Raw genomic sequence first — 23,253 nt, forward strand, 5'->3', positions numbered from 1 at the left:
AGGGCTACAATAATAAGAATCCAGGCAGTGGGGCCCAAACCTCTGGCCACCGTCTTCCTGTGCCATTTTGTTCGACTTTGATTCTTTCCAGTGTGCGATGACAGTGTGCCAAAGATATTAGGGCCATTGTGGTAGGCCAGTAAGCAGATACAGGCTGAGAAACCTGGGTTGTGAGGGAAACACAGCATGATCCTTGTCTGTCTGCGCGCTAATCGCAAGCAGGCTGCCTGCACCATTCTTGGCTCAGGTCCAGACCACAGACACAGATAAAGTCAGAGCACCGGGTGTGAAATCTGGCCAGGTGTTAACAGAGCAAGGATACTGCTCTGCAATGTGTGTTTTCTATCTAGGATCAAAGAAAATGTCCTTGACATTCCCATTTCAATAAAATCTATTTCACAAACTATCACCACACAACACGGGCTGAACCTGCAGCTACTTTATTAACACACTACTGCATTTACATCTGCTGTACCCAGAGACTAGAATATTCTTTTCCTGCTAAAAAATCTTCTGGTTTTACAACTTGACAGTAAAATAATGTTCTACATCTATATCCTACCTATAAATATGAAATTTCCATTCAAAACGGCAAAGGTTTAGTACACTATGACCAACTTCAAAAGCAGTTGTCACACAATACAATCGCCACAGGATAGCACACATGTACATCTGTGGATGGTTAGTAGTCCTTAACTGAATTAATCTCATCTCAACAGGAATTAATATCAGAAAAGACAGCATCCTTTGATCCTTTCCATTCCCTGCCACTATCTCCTATAAATTTACTGCACCCATCAAGTCATAGAAGTCTGAAATGGAAAATGGAACAGAAACATTTAAGCAAACTACGTGGCTCACATTAACCGTGCTGCATAAAATAATGGTGTAAAACACACACACACTGAATCACATAGCAAACTGTGATGGAACCAATATACATGGCTATGCTGGCACAAATAATTTGCTCATAAAAAAGTATGGGATTGCGCTAGAACGGAATAATCAATGACTTGGAACGTACAGCGATGGTGCTGAGATAATGTGGGGTCCTGATTAACTGGTTGTTTGCCTTTCTTTGAAGTGATCTGAGACCTGTCCCTGTTTGAAGACGGATGAGGTCTGGTGGTTGAGCAAATTCAGTAAACAAGTACGGAGGTTGTGTTTCAGCATCGTCAGTAGAATGAAAGCAGGAGTTAAACCTGCCGCTGTGCCACGCTGAGCTTTGCCTTTTGCGTGTGAACATCCTTGTAGAAAACTCAATCAGCATTAAGTAAGCATACCTGCATCTGTGTAAGCCAGCAGACTTGCTGCAACACATTTCCACATGGCCTTTCAGAGTCCTGGTTTTGTTGGACGGGTTCCACGTGTTTTCATAAGTCAACGTGATTGTAGCTAAAACACTTTCCTTCAAGCCCCACTGAGAGAACAAGGTTACTATGAGAAGTTCATGACAAAGAAGCTGTGGGATTGTGTCCAGCTCTTGTAAAAACACAACTTTGTCACTTTTTTTCTGGCTTGAGAACAAACAATATTTAAAATCAGTTTTTTTTTTCCATTGACCACCCCAGAAAACCCAAATGTTTCAACTTGTGGCACAGTTAATAAGCTGACATCATCCTCATCATCATTATCATTTTCTTTAACTTAGCTCAAGGTCTCATGTGAACTGAACAAAGCTCTTGGTATGTATTATAAAGTTATTAACAATGCAACTGCCAGATGTGGCAGGATAACCCGAATCAAATTCGGGGAAACATACCAAGCGCCTGGCAGATTCTTAAGACTATAAGAAAATGGATCACAAGATTAAAAGTTCACTCAGAAATAGAATCATAACACACTGCCAATTTAATACTAAGTTTTCCAAATAACACTGAAATCACTGGAGAGTTGAGAGTGACGAATAATGGCTCTTCCTCTTATTCTGTTTTCATATGTGAAAGAAAATACTATTTTACAAACGTCATGAATATCTATGTTTTCATTTCCATGAGACGTTGTGACAATGCTGGGTGTTCCATCACCCGACTGTCTGCAAGATCTTTACAGGCTACTTCAAAATGACAATTATCCACGCCATATAATTATGGTAGGTTGTATTAAAAACAACAACAGCCACAGCTATTAGACAAGAGCAGGACTGTTGCACAACACTGTTGCACCCCGAGTCTATTTGCCTTTTTGTCTCGTCTTTTTCCACCTCGGTGCATGTCAAACAAACATATCCGAGTGTGCCATGTCTTGCCCTCAACGCCCAGCTGCTTCCACGTACCATATTTACCTGCCGTCTTTGACTTGGACACACATTATGGCGTAGGAGCACTTAGAGACAGTGAGAGGTAGGCAGAGCTGTGATAGGGAGGCTTTATCTGTGTAGTGTGTCAACACACACAGGAGTACTCGGAACACTCAGATGCTGCAACCTGCATCACTTCCAAGAATCACAGTGGCACACAACAGATACTTGTGCCTCACATTCCTCCTTCTGCACCCATTTGGGCACACACACATTCCCATCTCATCTGCTCCCTCGTAATTTAGGGATCCATCTAACCCTTCCATTGCAAGTGACCGCAACATCAATCAATTTTCCTTGAGTGACGGGCGTGAAGCCTCCCTCGCACACATGTGGGCGCTCATAGAGATTGTCAATAAAAAAATGAACATTATAACTTACACAAACTGGTTCATTTATAGCAAATCTATTGTACTGCAGTGCTTTATATGGTACTGGTGCACCTCATAAACTGAGACCTGAGTGCAAATGCCGTTTGTTTTAAGATATTCGTGCACTTGTGCGCTGCAAGTCCCTAAATGACTCCTCCAGCATGTGTTGCGAGGGTTGACCAGGTTCATCCAAACTGGTTGCATCACTAGGAGGGCTGAGATCCAACACAGCACTACCCTGACAAAGACTGGAGCAGGCTGGAGCACAAGCCAAAGCACACATTTATTAACAGAGAGGATTTACTTACAGTTAAGACAAGACAGTTGAAGAAAATGGTGAGCATCAATACCATGGACACACTCGATATTATAATACCATGCACTGCTCCAGATATTCCTACTTGGATCAGAATATCAAGTTGTCGTTTCAAAATGATTGCAATTTAAGTTTTGATATAATACTTAATATTTCAAATGAGTTAAGTGTTTTAACATGTCACATTCTATAGGTAATTCTGCTTAATTTGTTGGCAAGGCAGCAGTTTCAAACATGAAGCTTAATGATGGATGCTAATGGAATTTTGGTCATAAGGACTTTCTAGTTTCTAGTTTCTAGTATTAATTGATTTCTAATGTAGGTTGTTTTTGTGTGTTAATTATCAAGATGAAAGTAAAATTGGAACCTTCAATACTATCATAGTTCATTTTCAGCCCCTCAGATTGGAACCTATACACCTTCTAAAAGGCCAAATAAAGTAAATAAATAAAGCAAGGTAAAACATTGGCCTCACTCCAACTTCACTTCCTGTTATCTGGGCTTACGCTGAGCTGACACTTTATCAAAAGGAAGCACCGCACTGCAACACTCAAGGGTGCCAAGTCTTGTTGGAAAAAAGGTTTCTGAAGGCAAAATGATGTGAGCTTGATGCTGTGACTTCTGCATGAATATATGGGATACCAACAGCCTGAACATCAAGTATTTAATGATCTCACACTCACTTAAGAAATAACGGTGAACTACAATATCTTACAGTTATACGTTTGTCACAATAAAACCCATACTGAATGCAGGGAATTTGTTTTTGTCGGAGAGATTTCAATTCGGAAACCCGAGCCTCAACAGTTCTGGAAACTGTTTCATCACCACCAGTACACAAAATCAAGACATCTTTCACAAACACTTCAAGCTGAAAGACGATGTCACTACACCACTATATACCTTCATTATGTACACTTTTGTTTTAGTTAGTCTTGGTTTATTAACAACAACTTACTCTGTGTCTGGACAGATGAGTTGGAATCAACTTGGCTCAATGAACAACTGGTGACGGTACACTAATTAAAAGAAACTCTGCGCCCTACTGGCGTTGGTGTGTATTATTACACTTGACTGCTTATACCATAAGGTCACTGCTTTGGTGGGGACACGCGTATTGTAAAAATATCCTCATGTCAGAACCCAGTCCCATGTGACATTTAAAGTTGACTTTTTGCACTCACTGATGAGCCAGGGGAAGTAAATTTTGCTTTACATTAACTCTACTGTAAAGCTCAACAACAAGAATTTTGGCACACATATAGCGCAGTAAAATATGGATCGTTAAATGGGAAAATGAAAACAAGAAAGACCTTATGTGGTTTGTAACAAAAGCACAAAAAGCTTGAAGTTTCCATTGTGCGTTCCCAAATATGGGTGCCAGGGTTGCTGCCTAACAGGACCTGCATGAGGTGTTGTGGTAAGTGCCATCTCTAATCACACTTTAAGAACCAATGACTCAATAATGAACAAGCCCTGGCAAACTCTTGATTCTTGGTTGGCCGGATCTGGAGTCTGGAAAACCTGAGAATGAGGCTGAATCACAAACGATGTACTAATACAAACACAGGAGCGGAGATGTTTTATACTGCAGACGAGCTCTTTCAGAGCCAAGTCAAACAAATGTGTAGCCACGTTCGAATGCTCCGAAATTATTGCTTAAAGACCACCTGAAATACAGTAGAACAACAGGGGATGATGCAGCTCGCCCAGTGAGGGAATCAACTGTTAGCGTACAGTGTGTGCTCTTTATACACCCAAGTCACACATATATATTTTCACCAAACAAGACAAGGAGACACATCATATCATCTCAGCCATGGGTCTGGCAAGGCTAAACTAGCCATTTTGCTTATCCTTTAAGTGTCTCTTACGTTTACTGGATTGCTCATGACAGTGGGACAAAATAAAATAATCATCTCTTTTGTACTCTTGCAGCAATTTCTGACCATAATCTGTGTTGTCCCTTTGTTTGCTGACAATTTCTATAACCAAGCTTAACTAGTGGCTGCCAGAACAGATCAGATCTCAGGAAACAGAGAGATGGCAGGGTCCTCCAAATTTTGCTTTAATGAACTCTCATGCAAGAAGATTCTTCAACATTCTTATTTGAGAAAACCAATACTTAAAACAAGCAGACTACATAAACCAGATGCAAAGCAGTCGCATCTCAAAAATACAACTGCGGTAAATGTGACTGACAAAGGACGTGAGAAAGTTTAATTGGCTGCAAACAGCCGGATGTGTGTCTGGGGTCTGTCTCACCGTCTTCACAGTTGCCGCATCTGGCTGAGTTAATAAGCGGTCCAAAAGGCCGGCTTTAGCAAGACGTGTGCACGCCGGAAAAGCAGGACACCATGTGTGCAATCTTTTGAATTATGAAGTTGACTAAATGACTTTGCTACATCCTCTCTACAGCCTAGAATACCTCTGGCCCCAAAATGTATTTGTCTGGCAGCTTTTACAAAAGTGCTAAACTGACACTTTACCATTTCTTTTGTACTTAACATTGCAATCATAGAAATACTGTATTAAGTATATTCCGTGATTCAATGTCACTGACAATACAAATCCTTCAGAGTTCCTAAGTATTTCATGCATCAAAGCTTTATATCTTTGGGTCACCCTAGATGCCAGTACATACTGAACATATAGCACCCAGTCATGGCATCACTATGCAGGGTTTATGAGGGCATGAAGGAGCTTCTCATTATTACCATGACATTTGTTTCCATTCCATCCACTGTTGCAAAAATAAGCCACTGCTAATCTTTTCAGGACACATTGAGGAAATTTGAGAATGTACAGTTGGGTGAAAATAGGTCTGTGCTGACTGTCAATCATATCAACTATTAAGGAATGAGGACATGCTAGCTGATTGCCTAAGCCCCTGCCAATTTTAAGATGATTTTTGGCCGCTCAACAAGAGCAACCATTTTCAGCACTTTCTTTCTGCGACATTGTGATTTCAGATTGAAGAGTTTTACATTTATTACAACAATAAAAGCTAAATAGAAAATAAACCTAAGCTTGGCTCGCTCACTATTAAAATGTCTGCGTGTCAACAGGTTCACAAAGTGCCTACTACCAATACTCCCCTTTGTTTGGACATTTATGTCTATGCACCATAGTCATATGTTCGTGTCAGGCTTGCAAAGCTACAGGAGGAACACAGTGAACTTGATGAGTGTTGGTGCAAGCCAAGACTCCTTCACTGCCAGTTCATCACTTCTGATCTAAGCTGTGCCTCTTTGAGAAAAACAGAATAAAGATGTGTATTCGGGTGAAGATTTCCCTCTGTACACAGCAAAAGAAGTTAACATTATGGATAAGCTGCTTGCAAAATAGTAAGTATCTAGGTAAGTGAACAGTTAAGCGTTTATGTGATGATTTGTAGCTCACACCAACTGTTTTATTGCTGCCACAAAAGACTCAAAACCACACACAGTCACGTGAGAAACAAATATTGTTCCTCACATTTTGCTGAGATGATGCCAGATGGAAAAATAAATCAATCAAAGCAGTCTAAAATAATTAGAGCCTGAATCGCAGCAACTGTCCTTTGTTTTTGCTGTGTCATTTTCAATTGCATGTGTGTCTCTGAAGCTAATTCTGTTAAAGGGCAGCAGATTATCAGATTCAATGGCTATCGGATGAGAATAGAGACTTATTGCCCAACTCTAACCAGCAACACCTTTTACGCATCAAGGACCAGGCCTCTTTACTGTATTCTATTGTCCTCCGATTCAATACCCCGGCTTCTCACCATTCCAACCCACTCAGGGGAAGAAAAAACACACACAGTGCCTTTGTGCTGTGCTGACAAGTCTTATGTAATAAGTAATGGAACTGTGGAGCCACATTTGTTTTCATTCTAAATGTTGCACATCAAAATGTTTGGCTGAGCGCACAAGATTGATTAAAAGATCAAAGAAACGTTCTTGCTGTGCATCTCATTTCTAGGAATTGGTCTGTGTGATAATAATCGAAAGAAGAAAACCGTTTTGATAGATGAAAATGCTATGCTATGGAATACAATCATAAACAAATGCCTAATATTATGGAATGTAGCATTATTGGAACACAATCAGAAGGGAAACAGAAATCCATGTGTGTTAGAATTCTGGCTGTGCAGTTGACAGATGTTCAAGGGGGCCTTTGGGTGGAGGAAACGAGGAAAAATTCAGTTGACAAGCCCGGGGTGGCAGGCCTGGTAACAGACCAACTAAGTAGCACAGGAAGGCCCGAGACAATTTCATGGCCATTGCTTAAATGTTTCAGCACTTAAAACCAAATGGGGAGGGCTCACCAAATCCACTTGACGAACTGCGTATTTCAACAAATCATCCATCACTGACGACGGCTCGCTTCAAGTTGGAAGTCCTGTTGTGCAGTCTACGCAAACGGTTCCAGTTTGCGATTGACTCCCTATTAAATTACTACCCTCACACCCCAGTCTCATCCTGCCCCTTAACTGTTGGTTTTAATCAGAATTTTTTCCAAAGGACCATGAAAACTTGATAATAAATATGCAAATTAAAGATAGCTGGTGATTTTGCAAAAATCTGTTGTCAGCATGTGACATATTCAAGAGCCATTTCAAAAGCAGCCTCCCACTGACAAGACGCTTGAGGTCTGCCTTGACACAGACTTTGGTTTTAATTTCCAAAGAGGCGTTCAGACTTTCTCCAGCTGGTATCCTGGTGGTTTAGTCTACAGACAGTTGGTGTGCTTGTGGTGTGCATTGCCCCTGGTGACGGGGAAAGAATCTTGCATCTGCTGCCTGTTTCTACACCAATATTGCCAAATCTGTCCTTTTTGAGAGCCATCGCCTATTTAAAAAATACAGAATGATCGAATCCCTGCTGGAAAGCAAATTCAAATTGGTCAACGGCATGGCTTCTGTGAGGCTCGGAGTCAGATCTTACCAACAGTGGAAGGAATCCTGTTTATAATGCACCAAAGAGAACCACACGGTCAAGAGGAACATTGTCTTTGTACCACACTGCACAAATCTAAACAAAGTTGGAGTGGACAATAGCCAAGACCTCTTTTCATACCAGATCTTCACCACAAGTTACTCTAGGAGAACACATCTCATAGATAGCAACTTGATTTGTGCAGATGCATAACAGTGTCAAATAAATGTTTAGATTGGATGATGCAGTATTCAGAGAACTCACACAGGAGCATTGCTCTTCCCTTAACCTTTGTGACGTTGAACCCAATATACAGTATGTGCTGTATATACTGCATAATGGGTTTGGAAATATGCAAACGACGATGCACATCATTTTTTGTTTAGTATTGCACAGGAGGTAGATTACTGCCTCGAAAAACAATTAGTATTCAGATTAGAGAATGGAAATGTGAATATGTTGTGGATTTGCATTTATATGCATGCGTGTCTGTGGCACCTTGCAAATAGTTTCGGTATCCCAGGGCAGGATGGTCTGCAGATCGATGACCTCGCAGGAAACTCCGAGCTTCTCCTGAGCCATGTCAGCCACCTCTTTCATTACGTGGACCTGAAAGCAAAACATTGGAAACATACATTAAAACGCAATGACCCAGCTTTTGAATTTCAGATTTCATATATCAACACTGGAAATAAAATACACATGTAAACCACAATATCACTTCTGGATACTGTGGCAATATTCCTCAAAAAAAAAAAAACCTCATGCCTGCCCAATGAACATAAATAATCATGAAATAGAATGTAGAATAATGTAAACATAGCAAAGCAATCGATCATCTCCGCAACATCGTATTAGTAACAGATTAAGTCAGTTACTTTGAGATTAGTTAGCAAAAACAACACTGCAATGTCCAAAACTGTTTTGAATAAGACTTATTTTTGCTAATTCTTTCCTTCTCTGTTTACATCAAGTTGTTTAGTTGGGTACAGCCCTTCAGCGTATTCTGTAATAATCACAAACCACAATCACATGTCACCTATTTAAAGTAATCTGCTGTGCACATGTTGTATGAGGTGGGCAAATATCAATATTTGTGACATTCAGTCAAAAATAAATCATTGAACATTTCTCTTCATTCCTTTGTACCTGGCAGAGCAAAGCATTTCACAGCTTCTTGTGTGTACAACAGAAAGCTGAAAGCAATTTTAAGAACTCAGCACGCACGTTGGCTCTTTTAAATCACTGTTAAAATAATAAAGTACTCAAGTTGTGGGAGTCGGTGTTTAGTGGGAGGGCCTTTTGGCTGCTTCCAGATGACAACCGCTGTGATAAATCTGAATCCTCACAGCTGGAGGGGTTGTTGTCAGTCGCCTCTGGCCTCACCCTAACAAATAAGCTCAATAATTGTAAGCATTCATTGCTTAATGTCATTACCTTAAGACAAGATAAGGATCTTTCTGAGGCAGTACATATTCATAGTGGTATCAAAAGACAAAAGCCTGACTGAGTCATTAGAAACTTGTGTCTGTCAGGACTGTACACTGCTCCGTTGACTCCATTCTGTCCGAGCCTTTTCTTTACTTTCATCTGCACAGGGCTGATGAATGAAAGGTGTAATGAGATGGGAATGAAGAGTGGCATTTTAAAAAGAAAAGCCATGGTTTCCAATACTTTACAGGATCCGCTTTGTTCTGTCACCAGCCTGCACCCTTTGAAAATAATACCAGCTTTGATGGGGACGTTTTCCTTCAAAGCCCCCCTCATGCTACAGGTACATTAAGGACTGGATAAGCCTGTTAAAGTGGCAAGGCACAATCAAAGATGGGGATGACTCCTGGTGGGTTACAGACACCTTCATACCAAGCTGCAGAAGAAAAAATAGAAATAAAAAGAAAGGGAACAATGAAGAGCATGCAGTAGATGTGAAATGTTGTGGGGAGCACACAACAGACTTGATGTTGTAAAGATGTCTAGGAGGATACAGTTTCAGACCGCTGGCTAAGATACCCTGCTGGGGCTTTATAGACTTAAAACGTTAATCCACTGGCTGCCTTCTGAGGCTTTAAGCATCATTTAGAGGATGAGACCTGATTCTTTTTCCTTTGGCCATGGAAAAATACATGACAACTAAAAAACAACACGGGTGACACGCTGAGGATCTGACGACGATGTTCGGGGTCGCCTACCTGCGTCCCCCAGGCAACCAAGGTGAGGTCACTTCCCTCCTGTAGGATCTCGGCCTGCGAGAGTGGGATGGTGTAGGACTCCACAGGAACCTGCTCGACTGCAAAAACACATACACAAGCACAATACGAATGAATATTACATCAGTGTTACCACTCCTTACATGAAGGCTCACATAATAAACCAGCAAGGTTCAATTCTGAACCCATTCAATCATCATTCGCAATGCAGCCTGTGTTTTCAATTTAAACTACAAAACTGTTTGTACTTCTCAATCATGGAGTAAATGAAATGTCAGGAAAAAAAACACCCAAATTTCAGGACCTCATCTCTTCCCAGATGTTGCGCGTGTTTTTATCAGCGAAATCGAATGTATGATCTAATGACAGCAATTGCCAGCTCCAAGCCTGTGACTCTGATCAATTTTGACAATAAAACAGTGTTGGGAAGGGATATGATTCAGAATGGGGCCTGCATAAATGGGACATTAGTCCAAATAAGGGGCTCTGAGCCAGTCTCACTTTGAACCAAAGCCCAAAACAAAGGGATTGTAAGTATACGGTTTGAATAATACTTAATATCGCCTTGGAAACCAAAAGCACAGTCATGGGATTCATTATGCAAAAACTTATCATGAACTCAAACTGGCATCACTTCCATACATGCAACCTATTAATATTTGTACCAAAAGGTCCAAAAACAAAATATAGTATTTTCAGCTTAAATCTGGATGTCCTTCACCGTTTTGCCTTTAGCTCCAAACCATGCAGGATATTTTTAAAAGCGTTGGAGCCTGGCCTGGAGAGAAAAGATTTGTTCTTAAATGTCTTCATGTTAGCCATCTAATCCTACCAGCTCAAAGAGCATCCCTTGCAGTATGGAGAATGCATGAATCTCTGTGGGTCATTGTCACTTATATTCAATTATTCACTCTGTACTTACCATACTACAGGTATATACTGTAAAAAAATAGCGCCAAAGGACTGTTGTGATAAATAAGTGTTCACCTCAAATGCCCCCTAATTTTGGGGGAACGGTTGAAAGCATTTCTTCCATGGGGAGTACGTGAACTCTTAAATTGCAATTAGCTAACATAATTACACTCTGGGGAGATGTGGGGTTTGAGACCTTTCTGGGAAAACCTAAATGACTTCCAGCCGTTCAAGCCTTCAATACGCTGAAAAAGGATTGCTGCTGTTTCAACAACATCAAAGTCTCAAGCAAATCATATGCGCCTTCTGATTTAGAGTTTCAGATGGCAAGGAAAAAATGGGTCATTTCAGTAGAGTGATGGCATTTTGCAGTTTGTCCCAAGTTTAATTAGAAAAACTAGGTTATGATTTACTTTAACTGTAATCTCAGGTCCCACAAAACAAGATGACCTCAGTGAGACAGATGTGCGGTCTTCATCTTCTCCTGCAAGCAAAGATGGACTACCTCAAAGAAAAACACAAGTTCAAAAATCCAGGCAGAGACTCTTTTAGAGGTATATGGACCTGGCATGCGAGCTGGTTTTGTTGATATGTTGTGGTTTGCGAAACCAAACCAAAGGTAAATGCAACACTGGAAACAAAGCCCCATTTTACATTTATGCACGCAAGATCATATCAAAAGCCTTTTAAGGAAGCAGGACTGTGTACAACTCTGGTAAACATGTTTCACACCGACATGATTTACTCAACCATATCTTGTAGCAGGCACATAAAAATGTAGTATTATATTTGGCTTTAGTCCATCAAGGAAAACGATAAAAACAACACTGAGAGCAAGACCTTTTGTACATAAATAAGGACATTAGTGGTTTACTATTTCATTACTCCCTGAGAGGCTTAATAAACCAAAATCCACATCAAGACGGCAACAAGGCAAACAAACATGGCTATTTATTAAGGTATTAAAAAGATCAATAATAATCAAGGTTGGCGTGCACTGATTATCTTCCTTTCTATTTTGTTATCTGTGCTTCGAGGCAGGTGGTGCCAATTTTGTCTAGTTCAGTCTTTCATCATTATAATGGCGTCAAAATAAATCTATCCAACCTCCAACGCCTTCTTGACCACGGAAGTCACATTTATCATGATACCAACATTATTCATTATCTGCCACGAGGTGTTTAAACTGGATAGAAACCTTGCTAGACAGTCTTGTTTGGCGCCCTGCCCGTAACCGTGCTGCTGAACTTGAGATTAACCATGTTGCCCTGAAAACCCAGTGTTCCCGCAGAGGAGGTCCAGACAGAGAGGGGAGGGGTGAGCGGATGCAACAAGACACTGTCAACACTTTACACAGCCTATGTCGATGGCCTGCTTTACACTTGAACTCACTCACATTGTTTGCGGAAAGTCCTATTGTTTGTTTGTCTTGCTCACGTGTCCAAAAAGGAACACATTTGTTTTCAATAAGGAGAGAGAGAGGGGCAGACAGGCGGGACGCTGGAGGAGGATGAATATGGCGGCGGACGCATGAGCAAAACAAACACTCTTTACATGTTTGATTACACAACTCCATCTGCACATGGTGCTGCTTACCTGCTGCTCTGTAGAGTATCTTGGGCTCGAAGAATATGCAGGGGTTCTTGTCAGCAATACATGAGAGGAGAAGCCCCTTGGCCTGCACTGGACCACGAGGAATTACAATCTGAGAAACACAGAATGCATTGATGTAAACCCCAAGACAGAGCAGCAGTGGTTACAATTCATAACAGATTAGATATAAACCTGTGAAATGGGTTGAAAACAAACACATGCATGTATGAGGTTTTTAAAAAGAAAAACAGGCAGATAATTGCACATTTAAGAGATGGAAACGCTCATTGGCACAGGATGAAGCAAAGACACGTAGAGCTTTATACGTATTGGTACAACATGAATTCAATTTGAAGCCAAGAAAGAGGCTTAAATGGAGTTTGGAAAGTAAAAGTGAAAATCAAGGTGATGTGATACATGGCACCTTAAAGGCTGGCGGCAGAAGAGTACTTCAGACAGTTGTAAACAGGAGAGATAGGTTTTCTAGCAATGCTTAAAACTCAATTCCAGTTACGGTATTCGAGGCGAAATGAGATGAATTATGCATTTACTGCTTTCAGTTATTTACCAATAAGCAAACCAAGCAATCATTCCCAGCCTGTGCGGCACATGAGACATTCTGCCACGTGTGACTTTCAAGATGATGAGTGTGTGTGTGTGTGTGTGTGTGTGTGTGTGTGTGTGTGTGTGTGTGTGTGTGTGTGTGTGTGTGTGTGTGTGTGTGTGTGTGTGTGTGCTCGAGAAGAAGGAGAGTAGGGTTATAACTGTGATATCAGACCTTTTCAATAATGCAACAATCCCACAATGAGCAGTAATGATTTGTATCTGTGAGCCCTGACGGAAAGCGAGTGCGGCACACATCTACATGGCCTTAAGAACGTGTGGTGTGCATCTTTACTGATAGAAAAAGTGGTTTTACAGTAGGAAGCCTTTTCTTTGGTTTTAGTATGTATGTGTAATATGTATTCACTGACGTTTCAGACGATGGAGGAGAATTAAGATACTGGCAATGAAAAAAATGTAAACACCACATCTTGGGAGTATTTTTACTACAAAAATGTCAGGCAGGCACAGATCGTCGCCACCGTAAAAACCTAGACTAAGAAATGGTTTGATCCTTTTCCATCACCAAAACTCCCTTGTCACCCGTTTCCTCATTTATCTAGCTTCTGCTCAGCTATAAACAATTATCCCATTACCTCATGTTAGACGCAGACCGCAAAAACGCTTCAACAACCATCCATCAAAAAGCATCTGGTATGATTCTAGGGGGGGGGGAATGGTAGGCACAGGTGGTCTTTAAGATGTTTAAAAGGTCTCCTGGGTAATGTTTGAGACTAGGCATGCAAAACTTTGGAGGCTGTGTTTTTTCAGCACTGATCACTAAATGATCAGAGGAAAGAACAGGCTATTTGATGGTTCAAGGCAGGCCATCATAATAAAATGATATTCAATTTATAATATTTCATTTCTGTCTTTAAGACTGACACTGACAGAACATCCCATATTACTGTCTGGTGCTGTAAGTAATGACTTCATTTATGCTGGCACAGATTATTTGTATGCATTTCTTTCCTTCTTTCTCCCCTAGGGAAGGAGGGAGCAAAGAAGCTCATTTCCAATATCAACATATTGAAAAGAAATCACTGCTCCAACCTTAAAGAACATTTCTGCTCACTGCATATTCTTCTCTGATTCCATTGAATTAGAAAGAATCACCAACATAGGTGAACAACTGAGAGAGACGGATGAGGAAGGAAAAGACAGCAAGAGGCGGACACTCTCCGAAAGGACGTGTTGCACCTGCGTTTGGGAATTTACTGCTGGGAGATTGCTGGTTTGACCCGTGTGTGTGCACTGGGAAACAGCACTCCTGGCATCCTGATCATATGTGACGTAGCACAGCTGAGTTTGGGAAGCTGCAAAAGGCAACCCAGATTGAAACAAAGCCAGAACTATCCTTTAGATCATTCAGTGTGTTTGTTGCTGATCACAAAACATGTCAGAAACCCTGCCAATGGAATGAGATCACATTCGAGTTCATTTTAATAATTACAATTTGTTCTCAAGTAATTGAAGTGCAAATTCCTCTTTACTTATGTTATCAGCCCAATCCATCCTCTTGCATCCTTCAGGTTTTTCCAGATTGTTGTGAAGTGAGTTGTGATGCTGTGACCTCCATCATTTATCATAATCTTTATTAATTTTATCTCCTGTCAAAAACCAAACTTTGTGAATCCACAAAAATACTTCATTCAGAGTTTCACAATGAGAAGTGATCCAGGGATGGAGAGAGAGCCAAAGAGCATTAGAATAATGACAAACTAATGTCATTAAACCCTCCAATTTAGAAAAAAGCACGATCTATTAGTGTCAAGTTTGTGTCTTTCAGTACAAACTTCAAAGGATATAAACCACCGGGGATCCAGTGTAAAATCAACAACAGACAAAAAGTCAGAGTGATCATCGCTTCAAATAAGACAGATTACCAGATTGAACTAAAACACCATATGCCACAAAAACAAAACAAGGCTGTCACTTTTTCAAGAGGGGGATTTTCATTTTAATTCGCAGATGGGGTGTAGGAACTGGTGACTAACCTTGATGCCGGGGCAGTGGGCGAAGAAGGCTTCAGGGCTCTGCGAGTGGTAAAGTGATCCGTGGCCAACACACCCCCACGGAGCCCGAATGGTGAGGTTTCCACAGTCAAACAAGTTGCCAGAACGATAGCGGTACTTGGCTGCTTCGTTAACAATCTGGAAATAGACCAGCGTGATTCACTTTATTATACTTGGGAATAGTATAACGAGATTAAAGACAAGGCTTTACTGATCTTCTGTTATTACAAATAGTAATTTTTAGTTGAGCAAAATGACAGTTAGAACCAGCAGACCAACAAAGTCTTAAGTGAGTCATAAAAATAACAGAGGATAACTCAAATGAATTGATTGAGCAGAATGAAATGTATATATTTTTCTGCAAAATCTAATAAAATGAGTGCAGTTGATGCTGGTGGATATTGGAGCAGGATTTCAAGCGCCAAACCGCTGTCTCTGTTATTCTCTTAACTTGATTACAATGCTGTATTATTTCAAACAGACAAGTCAGTTTATGTGTCTGCGTTCTTTTTTACTTCCTTTAACAATTTCTGACCCTGGTCTTGCTCCAAAAAGGTGTTGCAAGATTTCCACTCTCAAACTCATTTGGTTTTGTTTTGCTTTTGTCAATTTGGCCGCATTCTAAGTGAGAACTAAATAAGAGAAGGAGCCAACTCGAGGCCCGACACCAGATTAAATCTAGTGTTGCAGCAACACCAAGGGAGTCTAAAAGAAACCCCTGTTATAATAACATAATCTGTTTTGTGTTGCCTTAATATAGTATTCAGAGGTTGAGTATACACAGAGAGACAATGGTGTCAATGTGTATGCCTTCGAAAATAGCAGTGCTGGACAATGTTCTGGTCAGCCTGTTATGGACACATTCATCTTCCTCAGGAAACAATCAGAGCAGGAATAAATGGAAGGAGGGGTTTTTCTTGTGTTGAGCAGACTTTTCTACGTTAGACAGAGGGGAACATTTAGTTTCATTTAAGGACTTTCTAAGAAAAATCAGGAAAATAATATGCAAACAACACAGAAATTGAGACACAAAATTAGCAACATTGCAAGCATAAATGGCTGCCAGACTGATGTGTAGTGTGTACTGAATGCTGAATGATTTCACTCAGAGGCCTCACTATTACTTTGCAATTCAACTTGTACTTGCTTTTGTTGTTATGGTTTCTCTAGGATGTGCTAAGTCCAGAACCCAGTAAAAATGAAATTGCATGGGCTCCTACAGTGGTCAGAACAATCCAAAAACCACTAATGAGATCTCCATTAGTTTGCAATATAACCACTTAGTAGCATTTTTGTGTCAACGGTTTCTTCAGCTCAGGGTATTTTTTCCCCCAACCTGGTCAAAAGCAGGGTAGATGTAGTCAGCAAACTGGATCTCAGCAATGGCTGTGGCACCAGCAACAGCTACACCGATGCCAAATCCCACAATCCCTTGCTCACAGAGGGGAGTGTTGAAGACTCTGTCCTTCCCTGGGGAGACAGTGAATGAGGGAAGGAAATAGAAGAAATGGTTAAGAAGCACTTTGTCATTCCCACGCAAAACTATTTGTTACTATCCAGGCAAGAAATGAGGAGAGACTCATTGATTTTCTTTTTTGTGCCGTTTTGCAGTGTCCACTGATTGCATTTGTGCGAAGGCAGCAGAGAAATGATAGGTTTCATCTGATAAGAGAGAAACACCCACACAGTGCACTTGAGCGATGAGAGCGCAAAATGCCATACGGTGCTAAAGTAAGTGGAGAGACAGGGGGATGACTCCTCCTTAGTTGTAGCTACCCGATGCCTGTAATGCTCTCAACCCCCTCAAGTGTAAAAACAGAAGAAACAGAAAATTTTTCCATCCTCTGCCCTATAATCTGTCCAAGAGCCGCAAGAGTGGGATTCTAAATTTGGGTTGCGAATGTTATTTTTGCTCTCATCTTTGTGCAGTTGCCAATTGAGTCCTTCTCTGTTTTGCTGGGACGTGTATCTGAGCAGTTAAACTCTGCCCTTGTGTGCCCTGCTTTCATGCTCGCAAAGCTCAATTAACAGCCACAGCGCTGCAAAGTCCTACTAGGAATGAACAATCAAGTAATCAAAATTTAGTGCCTGAGACTGAAGCTAACCGCAAATTTGAATTTCATGGGAATATGACAATAAATTAGCGGGTGCTTCTGTGTTTCATCAATGGTATGAGTGTCAATGAGAAAACAACAACAAGTAAGTTAAAATAGCAGAGATGATGGCAACGCAAGCATAAATCTTATTAAGTTCACTGTCTGCGTTTGGGGACCATTATAAGTCAATGCTGTCTGACACTAATGCTACTTTCATTGAAATAGTAGAAACATAATGAGGACGAGAGGCAGTCGGAGCACACAGGCGCTATGTTCTCAGATGGAGCGACTACCCAGTGGAGGAAGAGCTCCATTTCTGAGGTGAATGCATCAGTTCTGTAAAAAGCCCATTCATATAGAGCCTGTGCTATACTGCATTAAAGCACTGATCTGTGTAATGGCTGCGGGTGGCAAAGGTGAGCACCATCCCTTTCATCAGTGAGAGGGATGAAAACAGCTTTGTGTTCGTCACCGTCGAGGATGAGATGGAAAATAATGATCCCTTTCTGAAGGTCAACACGTCTGACGTCAACCAAAATGAAAAGGCAAAGCCAAATACGGCAGGAGTGCTAATAAGTAAAATGATAAGGTTGTAGCATGAAGAGATTACCGCAGCATAATGAACGCAAGTCACCTGATAACCCCACAAGGCACACTGGGCACCAAAGAATAATTCTTTTATCAACACAACACAAGAGAAATTGGCTGGATTATGTTCAAAAGCAATATTTGTCAGGGAATTGTTGTCACGCGTTACCTGACATCTTAAAATGAAGGGAAACGTTTTTTATTTCTTAATATTTGGCAAAATTTTCATACCAGACAAACACATTTGCCCTATAGGACTGCAGTGTAGCCGAGGCAATTTTTCTGGGCTTCTGACAACTGACAATTAAAGAACAGACAACATTTTTTGCATTGTTAAATTACTAACAAATAGGGCACACACCTTAAATCTTATAAATGTTTCAGTGGCAATCCAAGTGGCATGAATTGGCATCCAAATTGGTTTGGTATAGATGTATAGTTGTGCTCATAATGCGACAGCAAACAGGAACAAAGTGGACAGGATGAGAATGAGTGCCTAATAATGGAGAGGGTACAGAGGGGGGGTAGGTGTGTAACATACTGTGTTTGTACGGGGCAATTATTATTATTCTGTGGTCAAGTAAAGAATTGTCAGTGTATGTTGAAATCGGCTTTTCTCTCCAACAAGACACAATATTTTCCACAGAAGAATTAATCAGGAAAAGCGAGGGGATTTAGGCACCGAGAGAGAGAGAGAGAGGCCCTCACGAAACCAGCACCGAAGTCTACTGGATCTTCTAAATGTCTTTCTCAGGACATTTCGGCTGAAAGGGCGGCGCCCATCTAAGTTTCCATCCCTTAAGTATCCCTCGACTAACCTGCTCAGACCAGTTTTGGAGCAGAGCTAAAATTGCCATGGCAACATAGCTCCCAGTTAATGTCAGCTGCCATTGGTAGACCTGAAAACTTGTATTCACGTCTGCGAGTACAGTAAGCTTGCAAAGCCACTAACTCTGCTCTGGAGTACATCCGCCTGGACCTGGAGTTCTTCTCATGTGTTTGTTCCCATAAAGGTTTATTTATCTAACTATCGCATACAGAACCAAACTGCCTGAGCTTTTTTTCTTTGTATGTGTCTGTACAAAGTAGAGCAAACCACAGATGTATTTCCTTGTATGGATTTAAACTCTAAAGTATGCGTGGCATTGTGGCCACACCGCAATAATTGAAGTCACAGCAGGTGTTTTGGCTTTGACAACTGAACTGGAAAGCAAATGCTGTGACATAACTGAATGGGGCGTAGCAAGTGATGCAGTGCGCTTGAATGATTAAACCAAGGGAGACCAGGGCATAATCGTCTTTTTGCCACATGAAATCATGTTTCAATTTATGCTCTGAAGCATTAAACCATAGAGGGAGAGGGCTGGGACACAACGGTATAATTTGTTATGTAATATTGTAGCGCAACACAACACCTTTAAAAAACAACAAAACCCTATATTTTACATTATTGCGCCCAAAATCTTAGGAAAACAGCCCCTTTAAAACAGAAAAACTGGAATGTAATGCACATTATGCATGAATTCAACAGTTTAATGAATCACAAACACTTTTTATGTATTATTCTATTCACGTTGCCAGCAGCTTTCTCTGCATTTTCTGGCTCTGAACATGAACGGCAGAAAAATGATTTTGCTCATTCCTAGAAAACAAAGGAGAAGGAGCAGTGCAGAGGGCTTATAAATACATGCACTCTGGTTATTTTCTTCTGATGTAATGAAAAGCCTTTATTTGATGTGAAAACAGAGGTCCCAGTATGTTTCTAATATTTCAGCTCCATTTGAGTGAATAAAAAACAGGACCCGAGTCTATGATGCGCTCTTTGTGATCTTTTTCTGCTTTTTCGATAATGAATTCTTATTCTGATCAGTCAGTACGTTGTTATATGCTCCATGTTCTTTTGAAATGCTCCAAAATTGGGGTCACTGATGGCATAATTCAAATAAGATTATTTCCAACCGTGATTGAATTCATAACACAATGGTGACAAAAACTCCACATTATGAGCTTCACAACTGCAGGATTTATGTCTGGGCTCTTAACAACATCATTATAAATGCTCTAATGTACTGTGTTCCACATGAACATTAAGACAAGACGGCTACAAATTCATTCTATCGTACAGTGACAGCACACAAAAAAACACTATGTGAAGTGATTCATCATTCTGCACAACTTTCAGGCTTAATTTCAATTTGATCTAAATCCTTTGATCCTGCTTGTTTTCTATCCTGCTGCGGTCAACATTTACTCAATCATGATGATGAAAGAAAGGAGTATCACAAAGCCACACTGGCATTCTTCTCCTTGGGACTTGTGTCATCCAAACCCCACGTTTACTGACATTGTGCCAACTTGTTGGAAAACATAAAAGGGTCCCTTTGGCATAGACAAATGTTCCACAATGTTCGTTTCTGCGCTTCCTAATTTTGTGCTGGGCTTTTACGGCCGAGGGTTCAATTGTGTGGTTTGGACTGTACACTGATGAACTGAGGCAATGTGTTGAATAACTTTGCAGACTGAAGTAGTGTTCATACACGCTTAGACTGGCAGCAGTGAAACAGATTCAAAAAATATTGTTACTGCCACTGGGAGTTCAGATTAATGTGCACATTTTGTTGAGGTCAATTCTAATCCACGTTTACAATGCAGGTACATAAAAAAAAAAAAAATCCCATCTAGCAGATTGGCAGCAGGCTATGGTTGAGCGAAACACTGCAACAGTTTATTTATGGCTTTATATGCAGTCAGCCAATCAGTGCAGATCTTTGTATCGAAGTTATGAGTCACCACGGGTTCATCTGACAGAGCAGGAACATAGAAAAAAACATATATGCCTGGGATATTTTACTGAAAACAGAAACCAAATACTAATGATATTACTGGCTGGGAACATCCACCTATGTCAGTGCCACAATCTAATCAGTGGATTTTGCAGTAATTTGGTTAAAGATGACTGGTGAACTGCAGCGGATCAATAAGTGGAAACAGATCCTTGTGGTCCTCTAGGTGAACAGTGAGCAGTAATATGAGCCTGCAGATGAAGCCATTAAAAAGGTCTTAAAGTGCTCTGCTGCAACCTAGTGGTAAGAAGCAGATGATTCTGCTGTGCTGGTGCTTTAACACAGAGAGGGGGGAACCTGGCTGCTTACCGTATTTGTCTCTCAGGCCCACAGTACACCGGAATACTCCTCCGAAAGCCACATCCTCCCCAAAAATGACTGCAAATCAAAGAAACAACACAGTCAGTTATCATGTAAGGAATAATATATATATATATGATAATGATTATATGGCACAAACCATGGGATGTTACATGGATATTTACCGGCATGCACTTCTAAGTCGTTAAAAGAAAAATGCTGTCCTTGAACGGTTTTCAAAGGTGTGGCGCCAAGGAATGTATTCTCACACAGACATATACAATGAGCTACAACAATAAAAGTCTTTCCAAATTCAACATAGCTCAAACCGTAAGAAATCTGAGTTTGAATATGATCTAAGCCTCTGCATGGCGCGAATTTAAACTCAAGGTCTTTCATCGCTACTACACAAAATTAAAGATTGCGTGCTAGGAGTGTCTGACATCACAGGTCTTTCCATAGGAGATGTATTGACACATACAAGTTATTTATCTATACAGTATATGCACTTATGTAATCTTTTACCTGCTGTTGGGTCATTGGCAAGGGTGTTGTCCAAGGCACTTGTAACAGACTGGAACAAGTTCATCTTCTGGGTTGGACCTAAAGGTTTAAGTTGAAACAGAAAGTATATCTAATTAAACATATCTTGTAATCAGAGCTATTGGATTTGACAGAGAGTACAGCAATATAAACAATATAATTGCATTTTCAAAAGGAAAATAAACAAGCGATACTAATGCACTATTGCCTTTTTGGAGCTAGCTGAGGGAGGGGAGGACAAATGTGTGGTTGCTAAGATTTACTGTAGTATAGTGATTCTCAAACTGTGGTTCATGTACCATGGGTGGCACTTGACGCACCCAGGTGGAGTGCCAGATGACTGTGGAATTTTCTGCAGAGAAACAAAACAAATCTCTGAAAATGATTTATTTTTAAGATAGAAACTTTTATTCTGATATAGTTTCCTTACAAGTACTTTTAAAACTCTGTCAGTGTCAGTATAGCGCATATAAACGCGTGCGGTTTGACAGTGATTTTCCTTTTTGGTGGTGTTGTTCAGAAGTGGAACCTATTGTGTAATGCAATCGAAATCTCATCTTATTTGTCTGATGTTCTGGCACTACTGTCCCACTCCAACAATCAACTGATGACGGTCACCTGCAGTCAGAGTAAACTATACAATGTGCGGATGCTGTGGTCATTTACTGGGACACGAGTCCATCATCCTGACCAGGTCATCACCTTGATGCGGTGATAGTCTATTAGTGTTAACCGTAGCTAAAGTTAGCACGGCAGGCTAACTGTCCGCCTCACCATATTGAGTGGTAACGGGGTCGGGCTGGAAGGTGAAGTGCGCCACATGTCTTCGTAGCAGGTTGGCGTGGGGGCCGCAGCTCGGTGATAATTTCAGCAGAGTTCCCCTCAAAGAACTGCGAGGCCGGGAGCACACGCCGGCGACGGAAAGTTTCGAGTTAGCACCTCGGACAAGAAACCGTGCAGAGGCAGCCATGTCTGTTGTTATGACGGACCAGGAAGGGCAAGATGAATCAAAAAGTGAAGATCATCTATGAAAAGCAAGATATCCCAAAAGGACTGACGAACTGCCCAAGACCCTAACCCTGACTCGTGACGCAGGTTAGGCTAAGAAAAAAAAGTACCGAGTGGGAGATCTTCGTTTTCTCTTTCGCGTCATCGTATCATGTGCATATACGGGCTGTGATTGGTCAAGCAGGAGGGTGGGTACAACCAATGCGCATGCGCCAATAACAGATGACATGTTTCATTGATTCGCAAAAAAATGCTGAAAGGCTACGTAATCGCGCGATATTAAGAGGTCATTCTTTAGTGAGCAGCCACCGCCAAACATTACCAGTATTTTTTATTTTGTCAGGAGTATGTGCTGTTACAATGGAGAAATTACAGGATACAGTGAGAAATTGGCTTTAGGGTTTTCATGTCTTTGTCACTAAGGAGATAAGAACCTTTATTTATCACACATGGGGGAGTTTTGTAGAAAGAAAAAAGAATAGTGGATAAGACAGAGTGACAAGTTAAAATTTCACTGGGATGATTAAAATTTCCATTTCAACTATAACACAGCAGGGAGTGAGTGGGATCTTAAACTTCTCTTCACCTTAATTTGCCTGTCCTTTATGTCAATTTGAACAAAAACACCTCCACAGAATAC

At 40.8% G+C, this 23,253-nt stretch overlaps 1 protein-coding gene across 1 annotated transcript in view; it reads right to left on the minus strand.

Annotated features, from left to right (window-relative positions):
- Window positions 1-22,607, minus strand: part of bckdhb (branched chain keto acid dehydrogenase E1 subunit beta) — a 38,679-nt gene extending 16,072 nt beyond the window's left edge. The window contains exons 1-8 of the mRNA XM_076150342.1: window positions 22,380-22,607; window positions 21,588-21,665; window positions 21,072-21,140; window positions 16,572-16,705; window positions 15,218-15,373; window positions 12,621-12,729; window positions 10,095-10,192; window positions 8,404-8,514 (exon numbers count right to left, since the gene is read on the minus strand). Coding sequence (XP_076006457.1) covers window positions 8,404-8,514; window positions 10,095-10,192; window positions 12,621-12,729; window positions 15,218-15,373; window positions 16,572-16,705; window positions 21,072-21,140; window positions 21,588-21,665; window positions 22,380-22,575 — 951 coding nt within the window. The 5' untranslated portion in view covers window positions 22,576-22,607. The remainder of the gene's footprint in view (window positions 1-8,403; window positions 8,515-10,094; window positions 10,193-12,620; window positions 12,730-15,217; window positions 15,374-16,571; window positions 16,706-21,071; window positions 21,141-21,587; window positions 21,666-22,379) is intronic.
- Window positions 22,608-23,253: the final 646 nt, after the last annotated feature.

Source organism: Genypterus blacodes, unplaced genomic scaffold, assembly GCF_046128005.1.
Source record: "Genypterus blacodes isolate CSIRO-AG114 ecotype Tasmania unplaced genomic scaffold, CSIRO-AGI_Gbla_v1 ptg000052l_1, whole genome shotgun sequence".
Classification (NCBI taxonomy): Eukaryota; Metazoa; Chordata; class Actinopteri; order Ophidiiformes; family Ophidiidae; genus Genypterus; species Genypterus blacodes.